This window comes from Euprymna scolopes, chromosome 11 (assembly GCF_053919585.1).
Source record: "Euprymna scolopes isolate OS-2025 chromosome 11, ASM5391958v1, whole genome shotgun sequence".
NCBI classification, from domain to species: Eukaryota; Metazoa; Mollusca; class Cephalopoda; order Sepiida; family Sepiolidae; genus Euprymna; species Euprymna scolopes.
Window position 1 is genome coordinate 23,034,189 of NC_136492.1, and position 21,420 is coordinate 23,055,608.

The 21,420-nt window shown below is 33.8% G+C and overlaps 1 protein-coding gene across 4 annotated transcripts in view; it reads left to right on the top strand.

The window, feature by feature from the left end:
* The window catches only part of LOC145287807 (E3 ubiquitin-protein ligase RNF13-like), a 287,508-nt gene that overhangs the window by 141,946 nt on the left and 124,142 nt on the right, over positions 1-21,420 (top strand). For all 4 annotated transcript variants that reach the window (XM_080135655.1, XM_080135654.1, XM_080135652.1 and 1 more), the window contains one exon: positions 17,216-17,299. In XM_080135655.1, the coding sequence (XP_079991781.1) occupies positions 17,216-17,299 (84 nt within the window). The remainder of the gene's footprint in view (positions 1-17,215; positions 17,300-21,420) is intronic.

Consider the following 21,420-nt stretch of genomic DNA (forward strand, 5'->3'; position numbering starts at 1 on the left):
AAAATAGACTCTGATTTATGAGAGTACTAGCTTGGGTGGCTGGCGTTGCCTGGGTGTTTGGAGGTGTGTGTTGAACAAAAAAAAAAAAAGAAAAAGTAGTAGTAGGGAGGTAGGCTACAACCTGTACCACAAAGGAGGAAAAGAATGTGAAAAAAAAAGTGATGTATTTGTCATTGCGTCCATCACCAGAGCAAAAGTGGCGAAAGTTTAAATTAAGGCTAGTCAATTAAAAAGGAGGGGATGACTTTCAAAAATATTGGCGAAAAAAGCGACCCCCCCCTCCCTGTCGAAAAGTGCCCAGTTGAGAATGAAGGAATTAATGTTTTTAGCCATTTTTTTATACTTGTCATCTGAAGGGTTGAGCTTGAAAATGATACCAGTCTTGTGAAAATCTGTCGCCTGAGTCGAAAGTCTTAGGCAGACATACATACATACATTTAAATAGACAGGTGAGATTTATATTATGGAAGAAAACCCTGTTGGTGGGGGTGAGTAGTGTAATCCGTCAAAACTTTCTTCTCCCCATCGTGGGTTATCCTGCCAAATTTGATAGCTCTACTTGAAATGGTGTGAGTATGCATAGGATTCCTCCCTGTGGAGCCCTGCCTCTGTTGGTGTGTGGGAGAGGGTGACTATCATATCCATTTTTGCTCCTTCATACCTCTTCTATCATTGTATGTGGTCAATTTAGTAAACCTATTTGTATATAGGCACCCACAGACGTTGAGCTTTATTATATAAATATGTGTGTGTATAAATTATGAAAATGTTTATGGCAACTAAGCTACACAGAAGCTTCCACATTTCATTCCCATAGGGATCGCCATTTTATGTGGATTATTTCTTACGGGATGAAACTCAGAAGCCTCTTAGTTTATACTTCCTAGATAGTTCTCATCCTTAAGTATTCTTAAAGGGGATTAATAATCATAATTAAATAATAATTATTCTTTTCTGTATAGTATTATTGGTCCCCCCCCCGACAAAAGGAGGGTGGACCCGTAAATTCACCCTTGTTTGTTCACACTTGTCTCAACTACACCTTAGAATTTTTTGATTGCCACAAATCTATTTTTTTACTACTTAGCTCTTTTTTACAGAAGTGTCACCACTTATCAAGTCCAAGAGGCCACTCGAGAATAAGGGTTAATGTGTGTGCAGTAGTCATTGGGACAATAGTGTAGTAATCATTAGTAATGGAAATTTGGTAGAATTTGGTTATTTAAGAGGACGGTTCAACAAGAACTTGTTTACATTATACTTGAAGTCAGCTAGAAAGTAGAGCAGCGGAACAGTTCCGCAGGCAGTTCTAGGAAAGAAGCTTTGTTCATAGAAAGTATACTTACATATTGAGCACTGTTAAAATAAATACTGAAAACCAATACATAAAATATATCTATAGTTTATTCTACGGCAACAAACCCGAACTGACTAAGATTAATCCACTCTTTTGTACATTAGAGGCATTGCTAAACCAGGCAATGATTCATCCACTCTTTGGTCCTGGATATGACCTTAAACTATATTCGATGGTGAGGCCCCAGCTTGCGGAGTCTGGAGCCATCCTTTAATTGCCATTGCTCCCAGGTCCACTTTGACCCGGAGTGGTAGTACCTGTTAGGGTCCCAACTATGGGTTAAATAGAAACCGACTTGAAAGAAACAAATATATTCTATTAAAAAAAATGTTTCTTCAAAATAACTGGATTTGGCATTAAATAACCTGAAAAATGGTTGATATGCCGTAAAACAAAAACAACCAACCAACCAATCATCCACTCTTTTGTACAGCAGAGATGCACTTGGGGATACTAAACACTGACAAGGTTTTACTCAGAATTACCCTGGTTGTGAACTTTGAGTCTTATTAGGATTCAGCAACCCATAAGGGTTGCCAAGAACATATAACTGTCTGAGGTTGGCCTAATATGAGAGGTCGCAGCTTAGAGCAGGTTTATAACGGGATAAACTCGCATGCAAACACAGTGCCTTTTATAAACAAGTAGAAAAAGAGATATATACAAAGCAAAAAAGTTAATCTGAAACAAAAAAATAGATCCAAAAACCGTAAAGTTTTGGCTTTTTAGAGGTGATGTTTATTCAGTACTGCTGGGGAATCATGAGATAAAATACTGTTTTACTTTTAAATTCCTGAAACAGTTCTTTATAGTAAACTAGCTGTACCCGGCCACCAAAAAGACACTTTTTTTTTTTTTTATATATATAGAAGGAATTTGTATGCCAAACTTAAAAAAAATTTTTTTTAAGTAAGTTCTTTAATAAAGAAAAAAGATTATGTAGTTATTTTACACTCATCTATAGCTGTTGTTCTCAACAATCTGTGAATATGTGAGTAGCTGTTGTTCTCAACAATCTGTGAATATGTGAGTAAAGGCGGAATTAATTTTTTTTTTTTTTTTGGTTTTGATAGGAATTTATCGTAGTGAGCTACATGGTAAAACGGACACAGAAACATGCAAGAGAAATAATTTGAGTGAGAGAAAAACGAGCAAGAGAGAGGAGGCGAGTTGAGAAGATTGTATACAGAAAGAGGGAGAGAGAAAGGAAATAAAAACAGGTGTAGATAATGTTGATGCCAGCAGAAAAAGAAAGCGAGAAAGAAAGAAATAATAACTGTTGTAGGTAGTTTGACGCCATGAAATGTTTTTCTTCGACATAAAAAGAACATTACACAGTGAACAATATCTACACTAGTTTTTATTTCCTCTCTCTGCCTCTATTCTTCCCAACTCTCTCTCTCTGCCTCTATTCTTCCCAACTCTCTCTCTCTGCCTCTATTCTTCCCAACTATCTCTCTCTGCCTCTATTCTTCCCAACTCTCTCTCTCTGCCTCTATTCTTCCCAACTCTCTCTCTCTGCCTCTATTCTTCCCAACTCTCTCTCTCTGCCTCTATTCTTCCCAACTCTCTCTCTCTGCCTCTATTCTTCCCAACTCTCTCTCTCTCTGCCTCTATTCTTCCCAACTCTCTCTCTCTCTGCCTCTATTCTTCCCAACTCTCTCTCTCTCTGCCTCTATTCTTCCCAACTCTCTCTCTCTCTCTGCCTCTATTCTTCCCAACTCTCTCTCTCTGCCTCTATTCTTCCCAACTCTCTCTCTCTGCCTCTATTCTTCCCAACTCTCTCTCTCTGCCTCTATTCTTCCCAACTCTCTCTCTCTGCCTCTATTCTTCCCAACTCTCTCTCTCTGCCTCTATTCTTCCCAACTCTCTCTCTCTGCCTCTATTCTTCCCAACTCTCTCTCTCTGCCTCTATTCTTCCCAACTCTCTCTCTCTGCCTCTATTCTTCCCAACTCTCTCTCTCTGCCTCTATTCTTCCCAACTCTCTCTCTCTGCCTCTATTCTTCCCAACTCTCTCTCTCTCTGCCTCTATTCTTCCCAACTCTCTCTCTCTCTGCCTCTATTCTTCCCAACTCTCTCTCTCTGCCTCTATTCTTCCCAACTCTCTCTCTCTGCCTCTATTCTTCCCAACTCTCTCTCTCTGCCTCTATTCTTCCCAACTCTCTCTGTCTCTCTTATTTTGCATTTCTTTTTATGCTGAAGAAAAACAAAATTTCACGTTTTTATTCTCACTCTCTCTGTGTATATTACAAACCCTCTCACTCGTTGACTCTCTCTCATAGTTGATAACCTATGCAGACAAGATAAGTAATATGATTAAAATATAGCTAATCGTAGGAAAATATGTAATTTAAATCGCCTACAGTTAAAAAATAAACATAAAAAAATAGTTATAAAACAAAGTAAAAGAAAACAAAAAAAAAATAGCATCATTTAAGGTTCACTAAGCCATGAAATTGAAAAATAAACAATGGTACCTGTACATTTTTTTTTTTTTCTCAGGGTTTGATTTTGTTTGGGGGAGGGATAGTGGCATATTGTTAATGTGTACATAGGTAAGTGTAAGGTTATCAGTATTTAATTTTCTGTTTATGAGCAGTTATTATGTTTGTGTTTGGTTTATTTTTTAAAATGATTGTCTCTTGTAGAGAGTGCCACCATATTTGAGAAGTTCTGGAGCGTTCGTTTATGTATTAAGAGGTAGAATCCGGAGTAATTGAATTGTCAGCTCTCAGCCAATGAGAATGGGTTGAATTTGATAGAGAATAATATTTGACTTGTAAAATGGAAAGATTATGTTATGTTTGAGTTTATGATCCGGTTACGAAGGGTGCAAGCACAATATTTGTAGAATGTATATATTTCCTCCTGGTCTTGACTGGGGGCGGTAGGTGGACTTAATATTTAGGGGGAAAATAGGAACTACTTCCTCTAAAGATGCTGCGATTGTGATGATGTTGCTCCTAGGATGAAATGTAGAATTTTATGACAGTTAAATGTGTCTAAAATGTTCTAAAGTTACATAATATAGTGGCTAATACATAATAAATTTGTATGTGCTTCTGTTGTTGTAAACCTATGGTACTTTGGTCTCGAGGGGAATTTCTGCAAACAAAATATTATATATGGAGATGGAGATGACTAATGATCTCTACAAAAATGTTAAGACTAGCATAAGCTTTTAGAACTATAGTGATTGCAAGAGATGAATTGACTTACAAGCAAAGGAGTTTTCCAATGAAGGATTTGCGATTAAAAGCTATATAGTTTTAAAGGTTGAAAAATTTTGAATACTATATATATATTTGTAGGATGTGGAAGCTTTGAAAAATTGTTTATTCATGTGCTGATGAACTTGCCCAGTTGTGCAAAACTATAATTCATAAACTATTACATACTTATATGCCAATAAAAGCCTAACATTTTGAAAATGAGCAACAATGAGTGCTGTCCCTCATTTAAGAAATATTTATTGCACTATTGAGCTAGATAAATGTAGACTTTGTGTATTTTATTTATATGCAATTGCTATCCCAGTAGTAAAATTGCTTATAGATGCATATATATGTATATAATGCTTCTATAAGAGTAACGTTCTTTGCTTATGGTGTTAATTGTGGCGGGGATCGAATCCTTCGACCCATAGCAATCGTCCCTTCCTGCACCAGTGATTATGTAAGCATGAAACACTAATGTCTGTAGGTATTAAAAAATTATTTATAGTTATTTCGCCCCTTTAAGAATTAAGTTCTTAAAAGTTGAGAACTGTCTGGGGAAATAAAAGGCGGTTGAATAGCAAAACAATGTGATAAGTTCAAATCAAATTACTCAATTTTGAACTATGACGGAAATATTTGTTTTTAGAACATGTTACTTGGTGTCCATTTTTTTTTTTTTTTTTTTTTTTTTTTTTTTTTTTTTGGAAAATTTTTACATCCTCATTGCCATGGTTAGAATTCTTTCAAAATGAAATTTCCTAGGAGCAATGTCAATGAAGTTTTAATTAAAACGATTTCTGTTGATTGATTTTAAAACTTGCCTCCTGTTGGAGACTCAAAATGTTAGATCTGTCTGCCTGTTATAGGGATAGCCATGAGTAAAACACATTTGTTCAGATGCCAACCAACCAGTTTATAGTACAATCTGAAAAGCAGGTCTGCTTTGTGGCCACAAGAATCATTGATCGTGTTTTTGTCATTTTTTAATTATTTATTGTGTTATTTTAAGCTTGTCTAATTAACAACATTCCATTCAGGTTGAACACTGATTTGAAGGACACGAAATTTAAAGAATCGTGAACAAAGTTAAATCATAGAAATTTTATTTTACTTTTTTTATTTTGCTTTTTTTATTTTACTTTTTTCTATTTTGCTTTTTGTCTGTCAGCCTTTGAAATTGATCTTGTTTAGATTATTGGTGTTCTAAATCAAGTACACATTCTTATCTCTTCAGAAAAGGGTTTGCTGGCAAAGAGTGTGAATGAATAACATCTATTTGACATAGTGCCACAATTCTTTTTGACAAAAGAGTCTGATTTTATTTCTTTTCCTTGAAAGAATGTTCTGCTTTCTTGATTGCCTTCTTCACTGGAGGATTACATTTTTTGTTTTGTTTCTCTCTTATTCACTCCAAACGAGGTGTACTACAATTTGGACACAAGGGGCGACTATTTAGGATCATGTATGCAGGAGACTGTGAGGAGTTTAGTCGCAAGATGTTTGTTTGCTTTACATTTAAACCACTGCAGTTTAGGGAAGCACGAAAAAAGGAGGGAAATTCCAAGTCTAGCAGTTTGCGGTAAGAGGGTAAAAATATTTCTGGCATCTGGGGACCTCAATGAAGGGGTGGGATTTTGCTGCTTCTCAGATTAGTCAGAAGTATATGCGGTAAAGAGGGGCACGTGCTAAGAGTTCATCATCTAGGAACCTCTACACTAAAAGGGGGTGGAATTTTGCTGCTTGTTGGGTGTTTACATTGAAGATTACAAATGCAACATGTTTGAGCATGTTCTGTGGAAGTACTTAAGTATATGGACACGACATTGCGGTGATGGGACAAGGACTGGAACTTGGTAGACAGTGTGGGACTTGTTAAATCAAAGAATCATTGCTAAACCATGTCGAAGAGAAAATGACTAATGATTGGTGTATTAGTCCTGATGTGACAATAATTCTTGATGCATGGACAAATGACGGCTTTGCTGTTAGAGACAAATTAGATTTTCCTCTTTGTTCTCCACCTGCTTTAACTTTTCTTCACAGAAATATTTTATAACCTTTGCATTTGACAGTAACATTCACAGCATTCCAATAATAATACTATCCCCATGTGTGTCCATTGTCTGTTTAATGATCATTTCTCAGATGACATGAAATGAGATATTGTTTTGCCTTTATTTACTCATTTCTATCACAGGTCGTATCCACATGCAAACATATTTGTTATGTCTGCCGTGTTAATATATTGTTTTCTTTTTTTTTTTTTAAAGGCGGCAAACTTTAAATTAGAATAAATCGCAGGAAAATATTTTTATCATACAAATATGCGGTTTATTCCAAAGTTGCATTTGTAATTTAAATACAATTTTAGGCATATAATAGCCTCTGCAGCTTGTGTTTATGTGGCATAATCTACAAGTCTGATTTTCTGGAATAATGCATTGATTGTTCTAAGTAATTTATTGTCTAGTTTATCAGTATAAACATGGGACTTTACATACCCTTAAAGAAAATAATCTAATGGGGTTAAATTGCATGAACAATGTGGCCAGTTGACAGGTCCATTATGTGAAATTATTTATCACATGTTTCTTTCAGTAAATTGTATTGCATGCTGTGTGGCATGTGATCCTGTCTTGCTAAAACCACATGAGTTGCCAAACCAAGCTAAACTGAAAATCACTGATAGTTGCCAAATCTTCAACTAAAGAAAATATTTGTCAATTTAAAGTTGCTGCCCCTAAAATAAACACTCTGTACAACTATTTCTTTTTTTAAAAATGTTTTTTTTTTTTAATTGTCTATATAATAATTCAGTAAAATCACAGTTTATGGCATTTTTGAAGCTATTGAGGTTTTAAAGAAATTTTGTTATCTTGGTGATACCATTGGAGTGCCGGTGAAAAAGGTGCTAATGTGATTGTAAGAGTTAGGAATGGATAGAGTAAATTCAGGGAACTTCTGTTATTGCTATTCTGTTATTGTCAACCAAGAGAAGAGCCTTAGGCATGTGCATGAAAGTGAAACCTGGTCAGTGAGGGTTTAGGACATGCGTTGCATGAAGAGAAATAATGAGAACGTTATGATGGATGTGCAATGTGAGTCTTTTAGACATCTTGAGGAAACCCCATGTCTTCACAAGCTTCTAGGACTGACCTTCACTCCTGATCTGAAATGGAGCACCTACATCAAATCTGTTGCCAATATCACTGGGATAATGGTTGGACCACTCTACTGCTCCAGTAAGTACCTCATTGCCGATACCCCTTATCTGTATAAGAGCCAGGTTTGTCCTAAAATGAAGTACTGTTGCCACATTTGGGAAGGAGCTGTGTTCCCTATCCTGCCTTGATAAAGTTCAAAACCCTCTTCGAAACCTAGTAGGTGATGCCATTTTCTCTTCCCTGCAACCTCTCTCCCACAGAAGAGACCTTGTGTGCCTGTCTCTGCTCTATCACTATTTTCATGGCAAGTGCTCAATTGAGCTGCAATTTATGGTCCCCCTACCACTTGCCAAACTTGCATAAAAATACCCGACTAGCTACAACCACTATATGATTTCCTCCACTCTCTATCTGTGCCAAAATCTAAACAAATTCCATGAACAAAACGTATATCCCAGAACTGCCCGCCTGCGAAACACTGTTCCTCTGGCCTGCTTCCTGGTTGAATACAACATGGTACCCTTCAAATCTAATGTAAACAAGTTTTTGTTGAGCCATCCCCATAAAATAATTTAATTCTACACAATTTACACCATTAAACATTACTACACTCCCACCTTACATTCATTAACCCTTATCCTCGAGTAGCCTTCAGGCCTTGATAAGTGGTGATTCTCCAAAAAAAAAAAAAAAAATGCTTAGTTCTGATGAACTTAGGATTAAATCTGGACAGCATAGGGAGATGTGTGTAGAAGAGTAAACTTTGTTGGCGTAGTCACATTGAAAGAATGGATGAACATTGTTGGTTTAGTAGATGTAGAACAGTTGAGGTAGCAAGTTTAGTTGACAGAAGTAGTCTAAGGAAAACATGGGAGGAAAGTAATAAAATAGACCTGAGAGATAAAGACCTCACTAAAGATAAGTTGAACATTCGCTATCATGTAAAATGGATGTCAAAGTAATCTATATTATAAAATCGTCAGACAAAACATTCTCTTTTCATTTCTGAATCTTTGAAATGGAGATTGCTTCTTAGTTTGGATAACTGTTCTCATCTTGTGTGTTATTTTCACAACGTTTCGGTCAGTGTAACCTCCAATCGGGAAAGTTTCTGTCAGACTTGAGAATCTTCATGGAATTTCAAACAGAATCCATTATTTAATCCACAAGGCTTGCAAGCTCTCATTCCATTAGCCATGATTAAGTAGAAGTCCTAAATAATTTGCAGTTATATTGTGAGTTTTACTTAATCGCCAGTGTGGCCGACACTCAAAATACAATTACAAATTGCTTTGAACTTCTATCCAGTTATGGCTTATCAAATGTGAGCATGCTCTTGTGGATTAAATAAACGGTTCTGTTTAAAATTTGAGGTACTCTTGCAGAATTTGGCCCGGATCCTTGGGGGATTTTTCGTTAATTATGGTTTGGGCTCAGCCAATAATCACTTGATTAACTCGAGCATTATTCAAATGTTGAAACGCCAAATCGCCAAATTTCTTTGTATAAATAATGTAACTTGTTAATTGCTTTTTGGGTGATGAGGGTTATTTTTTTCTGTTTATTTTTTTTAACATTTGTTGACAAAAATAATTTGTAAATTTTCTTGAAAAAAAAAAAAGAAAAAAGACTTTCTGTTACGGTTTTCATCAAAATCATTCCCCTATTATATAAATCTCACTTGTCTGTTTAAATGTATTTATATTTGTATGTCTGCTTAAAACTTTAGGCAGGGGCGACGGATTTTCACAAGATTGGTATCGTTTTGAAGCTCGATCCTTCGGACAACAAATATTAAAAAAATTGGCTAAAAACATTAATTCCTTCACTCTCAACTGGGCACTTTTCTACAAGGAAGAGAAACATGTTTACAAAAAAAAAAGTACTTTCACTTAACAATTTACAGTTAAAAAAACCATTCATCTTTTCTTAAAAAAAAAAACCCAAAAAACTTTTGTTGATAAAAAATGGCAAAAAAAATAATAAAAGTAAATAAACAATAAAAAATGCAACTTTTTTTGAATAAGAGTAAATATATATATATATATATATATATATATATATATATATATATATATATTCAGTAAATTTACCATAGGTTTTTGTTATTTTTTATTTATTATATTTCTATTTTTTTCCGATTTGTTTGTTTTGAAATTCGTCTGCGTCTGTTACTTTGCTCGGCTTAATCCACTCACTGCCAGTCGAGTTCGAACCTTAATTGACAGAGAATCTGGGTCAAATGCTGCAAGAGTACCAAATTCAGTGGAGATTCCAGAATTCTGCAAAATGAAGAAGGTCGGAGGTTATGTTGATCAAAACATGAAAATAATTCTCAGTAGTGTGAAGAATCCTAATGAAAAGAATATTCTCTATTTGTAATAATAGCTCACGTCCAAACATAAATTTTGAAAATAACAATTTTTAAAGTATATTAAATTTTTAAACAATTCAATTAATTTAACAATCAAACGATACTTGATAAATCAATTAAACTAGATTGAATGATTATCCAGTTGTATGCAGGTTTCTAGAGGTCTGCTTTTTGTAGATCACTCAGACGATCATTTTTCTTTGAAAGAAAGACAAAAAGAAAAATAAGTTTTTCTTTTTGTCTTTAAAAGACAATGATCGTCTGAGTGGTCTAATAAGTTTAATTAAATAAAAAAATAATTTGATCTTTCTATCTCATTTATAAAGCGATTTGATTGGTTGACACAACTCAATACTTCTATTATTTGAATTCTTTGGACAACTATTCTCATCTTGAGTACCATTTTCACATTTCGATTGATGAATTTCTAATCTTGTCAAACTTGGGAATTTGGACAGAATTATGAATGGAAACCTTTATTTGCTTCATAAGGGTAGCATGCTTTCATTCTGTCAGCCATGAATGGATAAAGGTCCTAAGTAATTAGCAATTGTATTTTTCGGTCGCCCACACTGAGAATTGAACCTTCAGCTTTCAGGAGAAGGTTACTTTTACAATTGATTTTTCCAAGTACTCTAACCACTGCCTCACGGGTCTTTGCAATTGCGAATTACTTAGGACCTCATGGCTGATAGAACATGAGCATGCTATTCCCGTGAAAGTAAATAAAGATCTCCGTTCAAAATTCCGTCCAATTTCCCAAGTTTGACAAGATACATCTGAAAAGGTTGGAGGTTACATTAACTGAAATATGAAAATGACACTCAAGATGAGAACGATAGTACGAAGAATCCAAATAATATAAATAACCAATCGTCATCTCAAAATTCATTAACGTCAGTACAATTACTTTTTACTTGTGATTTTTAGGCATTTTTGTTGAGATTATGGATATTTCTTTGCCTTTGACTTTCACCTGTTATAAAAACAAAAAAAAAACGTTTGAGATGATTTTACTGTCATTTTTTGTTGTTACATAATACATGTCAGCAATAACTATTTTCTCTCTTTTTTTTTATATACACTCATTTTTGCACAAATATGTACACTGCTTTCTATACATTTCTCCCTAACATGTTCTCTTTTTCTCACTCCCAGACTTTCTCTCTCTTTTATTTAGACACACTATTCCTATTAAACTGGTTATCTTTCTTATACTTTCTTTTAGATCAATCACATACACACACCTGCTCTTTTAGTGTAATACACGTGCATACGCCCATTCTCTTATACAGTAACACACAAGTTTCTCTTATTAAGTAATAAATGCATGTCTTGCCCAGTGGCACACACTCATACACACGCATGCCCTCTGTCTTATCAAGTGACATGCACACACGCGCTTGCCCTCTTGCTTGCCTAGTGACATGCACACACATGCTTGTCCTCTCGCTTGTCCACTGACATGCACACGCATGCACGCCCTCTTGACATTTTATTTTTATTGTTCTATTCTTTAAAGTTTTAAAATAAATTCATTCATTTGAAAATCCTCATTCTATTTGTATAAACTCATTCCCAAATATAATCTATTTGGGTTAAGTGGTTTCAATAACTTGCATATTGGTCAATAGGAATATTTTTGGTAGAAGACTATAAGATATTTTTAGTTTTGTTTTATTCCTTTGAAAATATCAAAGGATTGGCATAGGAGGATTTAGATGAATTGCACATTCAATTCTTAAAAAAAAGGAGTGTTTCTTTAATTGTCATTACACAGGAGGTTAATAAACTCTTCTTTTAATGTACATAGAACTTGGACATTTCTCAAGACAAAGGAAATTGCTGATTGTTGCATCCTGTCCTAGTTTCTATATGTGTGTGCTTCTATTTGCTTCTTTCTTATATGAATAATATATAGACTCGTTATTTTGACTATCTCAAGAACTGATTGCAACAGGCAACTATAGAAAAATCTTCATTTGAAGATAGTATATGCACAAGTTTACACAAAAGAGGAACAGGTTACGAACGAAACAATAACATCATTACATCTCCCGTTTACCAAGATAAAGATTATGGTATTGACCATATGAACAAACAAAAAATGTAAGCGCTAATTTAGAGCAGATTGCCTGAATATCTATTAACACGCTAGATTATTCTACTCCATGAGTTGCTTGCTATATTATAATGTTTGTAAGTTCAAATTTGACAGTCAGACTATCCTGCCACTTTGAATATATTGTTGGACTCTCGTTTAGTCTCTTTGCACATGTGGATGGTTTTGCAAATGTTACATGTAGTGGTGGAAAAGTTGACATCACTTGAATAGTCCTGATATCAGGTTGGTTGCTTCTCAGTGGATGTGTGGCATGGCACATCAGGTTTGGCAGTGACATGAATTTTCTTGGATTTACCAATACGATCAAATATGCCATGTTATAGATGCATCAGATCATGATGTTGCTGAATTGAGATGGCACAGTTTATTGTCACAACGTTAAATGGCCCAGTGTGGCTGATCCTTTGACCACCTAAAATTGAGTGTGAAGTCAAAGTGTTTTTATATCTTGATGCTTGTGGTGTAATAGCATTTTATTTGAGTCTTAGAAACAATAGAGATATGTAATATAAAATGAGATGGGTTCAAGTGAGATCTAGTAAAGAAAGTATGTAAGGACATAGACATAAAGATGATTTAAGATGGATGTCTAATTTAGTACAAGGTGAATTGAAATGAAATCTAGCAAAGGTAGTTGTACCTATTTACTATGCCTCCCCACGGGACAGAGTTAGACACCAGGGTTGTTTTTTAACGTGGAGAAAAGGTACAAAAAAAAAATTGTCTCAGTCGTGAAGGATTTCTCCTCCACCGAAAGAGAACAAGAAATAGAAGTGCAGCATCTGAAGAACAGATACTACACTTTGATCTTGACCAAAAAGGTAGTTGTAATGGGCAAGGGATTGTTATATAATGAAGTTGCAATTCAATTCAAAATCTGTTATTAATAGAAGGCTTATATTTAGAAGTAAGGAGCGGTTCTGAAATCCTTAATTCCCCTATGTTTCTTACTGAGACACTAATGCAGACACAGATGATGCTTTTTTTTTTTTTTCATGTGGGCGATTTCACTGATTTCAATGGCAAAAGTATGGGAGGGTGGAACATTTGTTGATCCTCATTTAATCCCGAGTAACATCAGGTCTCCCTCTTAGTGTATGTGTATACATATATACTCAAGTATGGTGGCATAAGATGGATTAATGTGCGCTTTAAATTCAATGGCATTTGGGATGGGTGCCTATAAACACTGCAGTAAGTGTTTTCTTATTCTTCGTTTTTTTTTGTGAATTTAAAGTATCTTTTCCTTTTCTGAACATATTTATTTCTTAGCAAAATATTTCATTTCAAGATAGAATTTCTGAGGAATATACATTTGCATCTGATAAGTTATTCGGTGGGTTTCCGTTATTCAATGAACCATGTGTAAGATATACTTCATAAAAAATATGAATAAAATGTTATGAGCGTGGGTTAAATATATCTTCTGATTTTAGAATGATAACTGACTATATATATATATATATATATATATATATATATATATATATATATATATATATATATATATATATATATATATACACACTAGCAGGCCGCTTGGCATTGCCCGGTCATAAAATATGCTTAAATATGATGTTTTCATTAATGCAGATTTTGTATTTATTATTATACTAGCATTTCAGCCCGGTGTTGCCCAGGTGTTTGGAGATGTATGCTGAGCAAAAAAAAAACAAAAACGGTCAATTTTTTTAACTTTGACCCCTATTATGATCCCTTAACATTTATTGTTTTGGGTTCAAATAGTTATTAAGTTAGATCTATGTCCAAGGAACCTATATCTAAAATTTCAAGTGTTTAGACCCCAAATTGTGGGAGGAGTTTGGTAGAGTTCTCAAAGGTCAAATCGTTGAACTTTGACCCCTTAACAGCCAAATTTCTGGCTGAAAACCGATCACATCGATTTTCCCAAATCTCAGTACCCTGGTATATCAAATTTCGAGTCTGTAGACTGAAAATTGACAAAGTTATTGCGAAGGAAAATGTACACAGACAGACACACACAGACACGTTCATTTTTATAGATATATAGATTATATTGGACCCAATATATTGTAATGATTTAAAAAGTACAAAAAAAAAATGACTTGTGCACCACCACCAAGAATCGAAACCAAAATGTTGAGCTTATGATTTACTTTTTCCTTTGACATTGTCTGAGCTATGAAAACATGTTTGGTGCAAGGCTAAAAATTAAAACATGCATATTCGTAATGCTGTCATTCAACCTTTGCATGGCAAATTCCATTTTTTTTTTTTTTTTTTTTCCATACTTTTATATCAATTTTCATTGACTAAAACTCGGATATAAAGTTTTGCATACCCTATATATGATTTCATATCTGTAGACCAAAAACTGACAGGAACTTGGTAGGCAAAATACTTTAAACAAATACATGCATACAAAAATATATATAAAAAGGTTTGTATTTACTATAACCTTTTTACGCAAATATTATGCAAGTATAAATCATGTAGAATATCTGCATGAATATAATTACACGTAATAGTTAACTAAAAATGCTCATCCCATAAGAAAACTGAAAAAAACTAATAGGGAATTAAAATTAATATTTAAAAGAACATGCAAATTAGCTAGATCTTTTGCGGATGAATGAAATTCCACAACCCATATATAACAAAGTTGTATTTTCTTTTTAAATAAATAGAAAAAAGGGTTTTTAATATGAATATCACTACACAATAAATATTTATAGCAGTGTGTGTGTGTGTGTGTGTGTATATATATACATATATATATATATATATATGTGTGTGTATACACACACACACACCCACAATGAAATTTTATCTTCGGGTTGTTGTGCTTGGCACTGTTGGGATTTCTATTGAACTTTGCATGATACGTATGAAATGCTCTTGCTATCTCTCGTGTTACTAATTTTTATTTTGATCTCAGATAAGAACAACACTTCTTTTAATGACAGTATTGTGTGACATTTTAATCAGTTCGTATGCCTGAGTAGTAAACTACAGAACAGTATGACCTTGATCGCAGTCACTTTGATTAACATTGACTTCGAATAATGGTATCGAGTTTATCTTGCAGCATTAGATATCTCAAGAGAAATTGTTTTAAAGCCTTTAAAATATATATATATTTTTTTTTACTTGATTTGCAGGTAGTTGGTCCTTAGTTAATTGATTGTATTAGCTTGGAGGATGTTTGTCTTGATTGGCAAATTTATTTTTCAGTAGAAGAAAACAAATATCAAAGTCTTTCAAAAAACTTTACTACTTATTTTAAACTAGAGTTGTGGTTTTGTTTACACGGAAGACACGTTCTATTGCAACACTTACCGAGACAACACTATTGACAATGTGATTAGGTCAGCCAACGAAAGGAAAACAATGGTGGTCCCCTGTGAGTGCACAGTGAACGAGGCATAAAAAAAATGACTGTTTAGCAGCACCACCCCAAGTCTTTAGGGGATATCAAATCCTGGTGAAAATGAACAAACTGTGCAGTTTTAGACCTTAACATATTTAAATTTGAGTTCAGCACCATGCAAAACTGCTAAATAGGCAAACACAAAAAATTTTGTGACAAATATGGTAAAATAGTCCCAAAAATAGTGTTTTTATTAGCCCTAAAAGAGCCCCTGGGGCACACCCAAGAGTTATCATCAAGTATAAACAAACAAAATTATATAGAAATCAGTTAGTTACAACTTTTCAGAAAGTTTTATAAAAACCCAAGGCATCATTTTTTTTTAATAAGCACAAAAGTGTCAATTTTAACCATTTTAACCCGAAAGGCACCCCTAGGTTTGTGTGTGTGGGGGGGGTAACTGGAGTTTTCCCGGAAAATTTGTTCTGTTACTTTTTTTACTCGTATCATGTTTAATGTTAGTGCAAAACTTCAAAAAAATTTCAAGGCGTAGTTATTGGGAAAAGTGCAGACGGACAAACGGACAAGAGTGAATTTACAGGTCCACCCTCCTTTTGTCGGGGGACCAATAATTGAATTTTCCCGAATAAAAATCAATACGGTTGGTTAAATGTCCAATTTATATTAGTTTACCATGGCTAGGGTCGGTAACCAATACATTTCAGATGAAAATAATTTCACATACTTATGTCATGATGAAATTAGTATAAATTCCAAAATCCCCCCCCCCCAAAATGATTCAGTAGAAAAACAATTACAAGTAAAAATAGAATTTACTGAATTGAGTTTTATCGTATGTTTTAATGTGGAAGCGTTATGCGACCAATTCAGTATGGCAAACTGACTTAACTCCCTTGAAAAAAATAGAAAATTTCCAACCAAATGATCGGCAATAATTTTGGCTGTACATATTTAGTAAAACCATGGAAAATGACCCAGTAAAAAAAAACAATTACAAGTAAAAATGGAATTTATTGAATTGAGTTTTATCATATGTTTTAATGTGGAAGAGTTATGCGACCAATTCAGTATGGCAAACTGACTTAACTCCCTTGAAAAAAATAGAAAATTTCCAACCAAATGATCGGCAATAATTTTGGCTGTACATATTTAGTAAAACCATGGAAAATGACCCAGTAAAAAAAACAATTACAAGTAAAAATGGAATTTATTGAATTGAGTTTTATCATGTTTTAATGTGGAAGAGTTATGCGACCAATTCAGTATGGCAAACTGACTTAACTCCCTTGACTTAAACTTTTTAAAGCTAAGCTAATAGCAGATGATTATTTTGTTAAAATACCTTCATCACATCTACTGAATCATTATTCATAATTTTTGTAATTAATACTAATTTCACCATGCTACATAAGTGATAATGTTTTCACCTGAAATGCGTTGGTTTAAAAGATCACTAGTGTAAAAACAAGCACCTAACATTCCAGTTCTAAATACAAAAGAAAATACATTTACAAAATGTGTTCTAAAATTCCTTTTTTATTTTATTTTTGAATATGCATTTTTTTTTTTCTTTTAAATGAACCTGTTTTATTTTTGATTGCAGAAAGATGGTTTTAATTCAACAGTAAAAACATATGAAGACTATCCTGCCAGTTTTGGACCCAGTTTGCCTGTAGATGGTCTGAGCGTAAGTTTTTAAAACACAAATAAAATTATAATACCCCCCCCTACACACGCAAAAGATTATCATTTACTTTTGTTTTTTTTTCTTCTTTGTTTTTTTTTTTATTGCATTTTCATTACAAACAAGGCACAGTGCCACTTTGATGTAAGGAGCTACTATCTGGTGTTAAGGAGGGGTGTTGCCGAACTATGTCCAGGAAAACAGGAAAATAGACAATGGAAATTCCAGGCGATAAAAAGAACAATCGGTCCCAGGAAAAGGTGACCTACACTACATCCAGGCAAACGAAAATAAGCAATGGAAATCCCGGGATTTGTAGGGACCTGTATCCATGATGTCAATCGGTCATGAGTCAGACTAAAAACCAGCAAAAGTGCAATAAACAAGCTGGCGAGGAAATAGGTTAACAGGTGGAAGAGATATCAATAAAAAGAGAAGAGAAATAAAGCAACAAGAGAGAGGCAGAGAGACGGACAGATGCAAGACACAAATTGACACAGTTGCGACCCACCTCTACCACCAACCCCCACCGCCATCATTTTGTTGAAGTGTGCATATTAAATATATAGTAAAATAAACATTTTTTTTTATAAACAAAGTGTCTCGTATTCATTGATAAATGAAATAACTGTCCATTTTAATAGCTAGATGATCACCAGCCCGACATATGTAACATCTGGGAAATAATTTGCAGGGATATTATGAAGGGAGTTGAGCAGCAAAATGTCTGTTTACATTACACTCGAACTTCTGCATGTCAGCACAGTCAGGGAAGCAGGGACCTGGAAGGGAATTCCAAAATCTAACAGTTCGAGAGAAGAAACTATTAGAGTAGAAGGCTTTTTAACATCTGGGGATTTTTATGGAGGGGTGGAATTTTATTGTTTGTAGGGGGGGGGTATTCATGTCGAGGGGGTACAAAAGCTTGTTTGTGGGAGCACCTACCATTAAAATACCTGTAAGACAGGTAAAAGGATACAAGATATGTAGTAGTAACTTCATTATGACAACTGATTGGGCTGTAGAGTTGTTGATGTGATGAAATGTTTGTTGAAGATTGGAGATCGCCATCTTGAAGCATCTGTATTCATTTGACTGACCTTAATTGAAACTAAGAAGAAAATAATGTCACCAGGGTTTCATATAAACATACCAACACTTTCTTTTTTTCTTCCTAACACTTAACGGGAGTGAGTGTTGTCAATAATATCACCATTTAGCTGGATTTTGGAATAGTATTGCAATGATTAATCAGCAGTTAGAAAAATCACGCCTTTTGAATGTATTGGAATAGGGAAAATTTGAACATAATTTCTGAATATATGTAAAAAAAAAAAAAAAAAAAAAAAAAAAATTCTGATTTTCAGTTTTTTGGCGATTAATCAGAATCAGGAATCGGAAAAATCGGAAATTTTATGTGTATCAGACACAGAACAATTTGTGTCTTTTTTCCGATGCCGAAATTGATTCTTTTAATTGTTGTCATTTTTATTTGATTTTGTTTAAAGCAAAATCTTCCCCTGCTGCTAGTAATAATAAAATAATAAATTTTTATTGATTTTTAAATTACCAGTAAAGCCAAAATTAATAGATTACCCCCATACGAGAGTATTTTTATGTTTGAGAAAATATATGCGCATTTAACATGTTTTGACGTTGATTGGAAAAATAACAATTCTATATTGCAATATAAAGAATCAGAATTGGTAATTGAAGATGGAATCAGTAACTGTATCGGAATCGGGAAAAATATTGGAATCGTCACCTAACTAATCTATATATATATATATTAGGTATGTTTTTATGTAAAGAATATGTACAGAATGCACTCCTAAATTAACAGATCAGTATTAATTTTGAAACACAGCTGCTAGCCATAAGGGATCATAATGTAGTTTATATTTAATTTAATTTTATGAATAAAAGGGGCAGAAAATCGAAAGGGGGTTATAACCTTTTCTGAAAATTTGTGAAATTTTAACAATAGGTATATGGCATCAATTAATGCATATTCTTCAAATTTCAGTTTCTTTGAATTATTTTCAAGAGGTTCTAAGAGATATAATACGAGCACAGTTTTCTGTTTGAAAATTTAAATATTTCAGATGTGCATTAAATTTGATCCACAGATATTTAAAATAAAATTTTCTTTTTATGGTATCGTTTTGTCAGTACATTGTAAGTTATCACTATATTGATAAAGTAGCCGCAGAAATTCCCCTCTGGAATTGTTTGCAACAACAGATATCACATACAAATTCAGTACATCTAGGCTAATAGCCACTATCTTATGTAGCTTTCAATCAACATTTTATGTACATTCAGTCATGGAAATAAAATACTACATTTCATCCAACAAGCAACACCATCAAAATCGCAACATTGTTAGAGAAAGGAATCCCTATTTTTCTCTCTAAATATTTAGTCCTATCACTGCTACCAGTTGTCACCGAGACAAATTCTACAAATTCCACAAATTCTGTGATTACACGTACATAGACCTAACATAATCTTTCCAATTTCTGATCATAAATAGTAAAGGCTCCCTTGCCTACGTCCGTCCATTCTAATTGGTTGAGCACTGAAAATTCTCTTATTTCGGAATGCGGTTCTTTGCTTTATAAACGAACAGTTACTAACTTTAAAATATGGAGAAATTATTATTTGACCCGGCGTCATGTGTATTTAATGCATAGGCCATTAGTCGTGTGTGCGTGTATACAATAAAAATCACTCCGTTAGTAGCTTTGTAGCTGTTGGACTGCTGTTACATATTATTCTACAAAGTCCACAGTGTGTGTGTGTTTAAAGGGATTACTCCCCCCCCCCCTATTTTTCACTGCACCTATTTTCCGTCGCTAATGGTTCTTATTATAGTTTGCGCATACGTGTGTTTAGTTAAGCATGCGTCTGAGAATGTGATAACATTTCTTCTTCTTAACCATCTTTTGAATTATTAATTCATTATTGTATTCTTTTTTTTTCTCTTTTTTACACAATTTTATTGTGTCGGGGTTTTTTAAAATATAATTTTAATTTTTTTAGAAAGTTACATATTTTTTGGATGCTAGCCGTTATTTCCTTTTTAAATTGTACGTAATATCCCCGACTGTGGCCTACACACTGCGTAATCTGTAACAGTCCACATAACATATGTAAGTACAGAATAGTTAACAAAATCTCCCTCCCAAATAATATTATTTTAGCACGATCCATTGGAATACAATTGAATGCGATCTTAAATAAAGCCACAGTAAATTTTCAGCATTAGATGTTTTATATTTGTTTGAATAATTTGACTAATTGACCGATCATTATAAATTTTGGTGTACAGCTATATTTACTTTTCCTTAGTATCATAATAAAGAGGTGGGAGCCCTTCTTAAAAATTTAGGATAATATTTACCATATTATCCAATTGCTTCATTTACAAATAAACGCTTTTTGGTATACCGACTTAGTCAGATTTGGATCTTAGAATTCACTCTCGTCCGTTTGTTCCCAAAATTCTCAATAACTACTCTTAACATTTTTTAGAAATTTTGCATGAAGTTACAACTACCCAGGAGAGGAAATGTAGCATTATCGGATTTTTGATAAAAAATTCTAGTTGGGTCACGAGGGGGGTCAGAAGGGGTTAAAATGGCCCAAAATACCTTTTTTGGGGATATAGAATTTTTTATGATCATTAGATTTTGCTGAAAATTACCCAAAAGCAAGATCACATGGATATATATCTGGAAACGTAATATTTGACCCTGGGAAATTTCTGGGGCATGAGCCCCAGAGTGTTTTAGTGCTGAAAAACACCTTTTGGGCTAATTTTTATTAATCTCCTAAAATTCAAGACATCATTTGAGGGACCATATAGGGTACTTGTACAGTTTAATCAATAGATTAAAAAATGAAAATAGCAAAAAAAGGTTATATCGTACATATCCGTTTTGGACTGAAGATCTCTGAAAAAAAATTTCATTTAATTTGATCGAGTAGTTTTTTTGTTTTTTTTTACAGCTACAGTTGACATCCATGCGAAGAAACCGAAATGCATTCCGGTGGATATAATTTCATAATTAAATAATTTTTAAAAGCTCGTTCTATTTGATGTTGTATATTTTATTTTA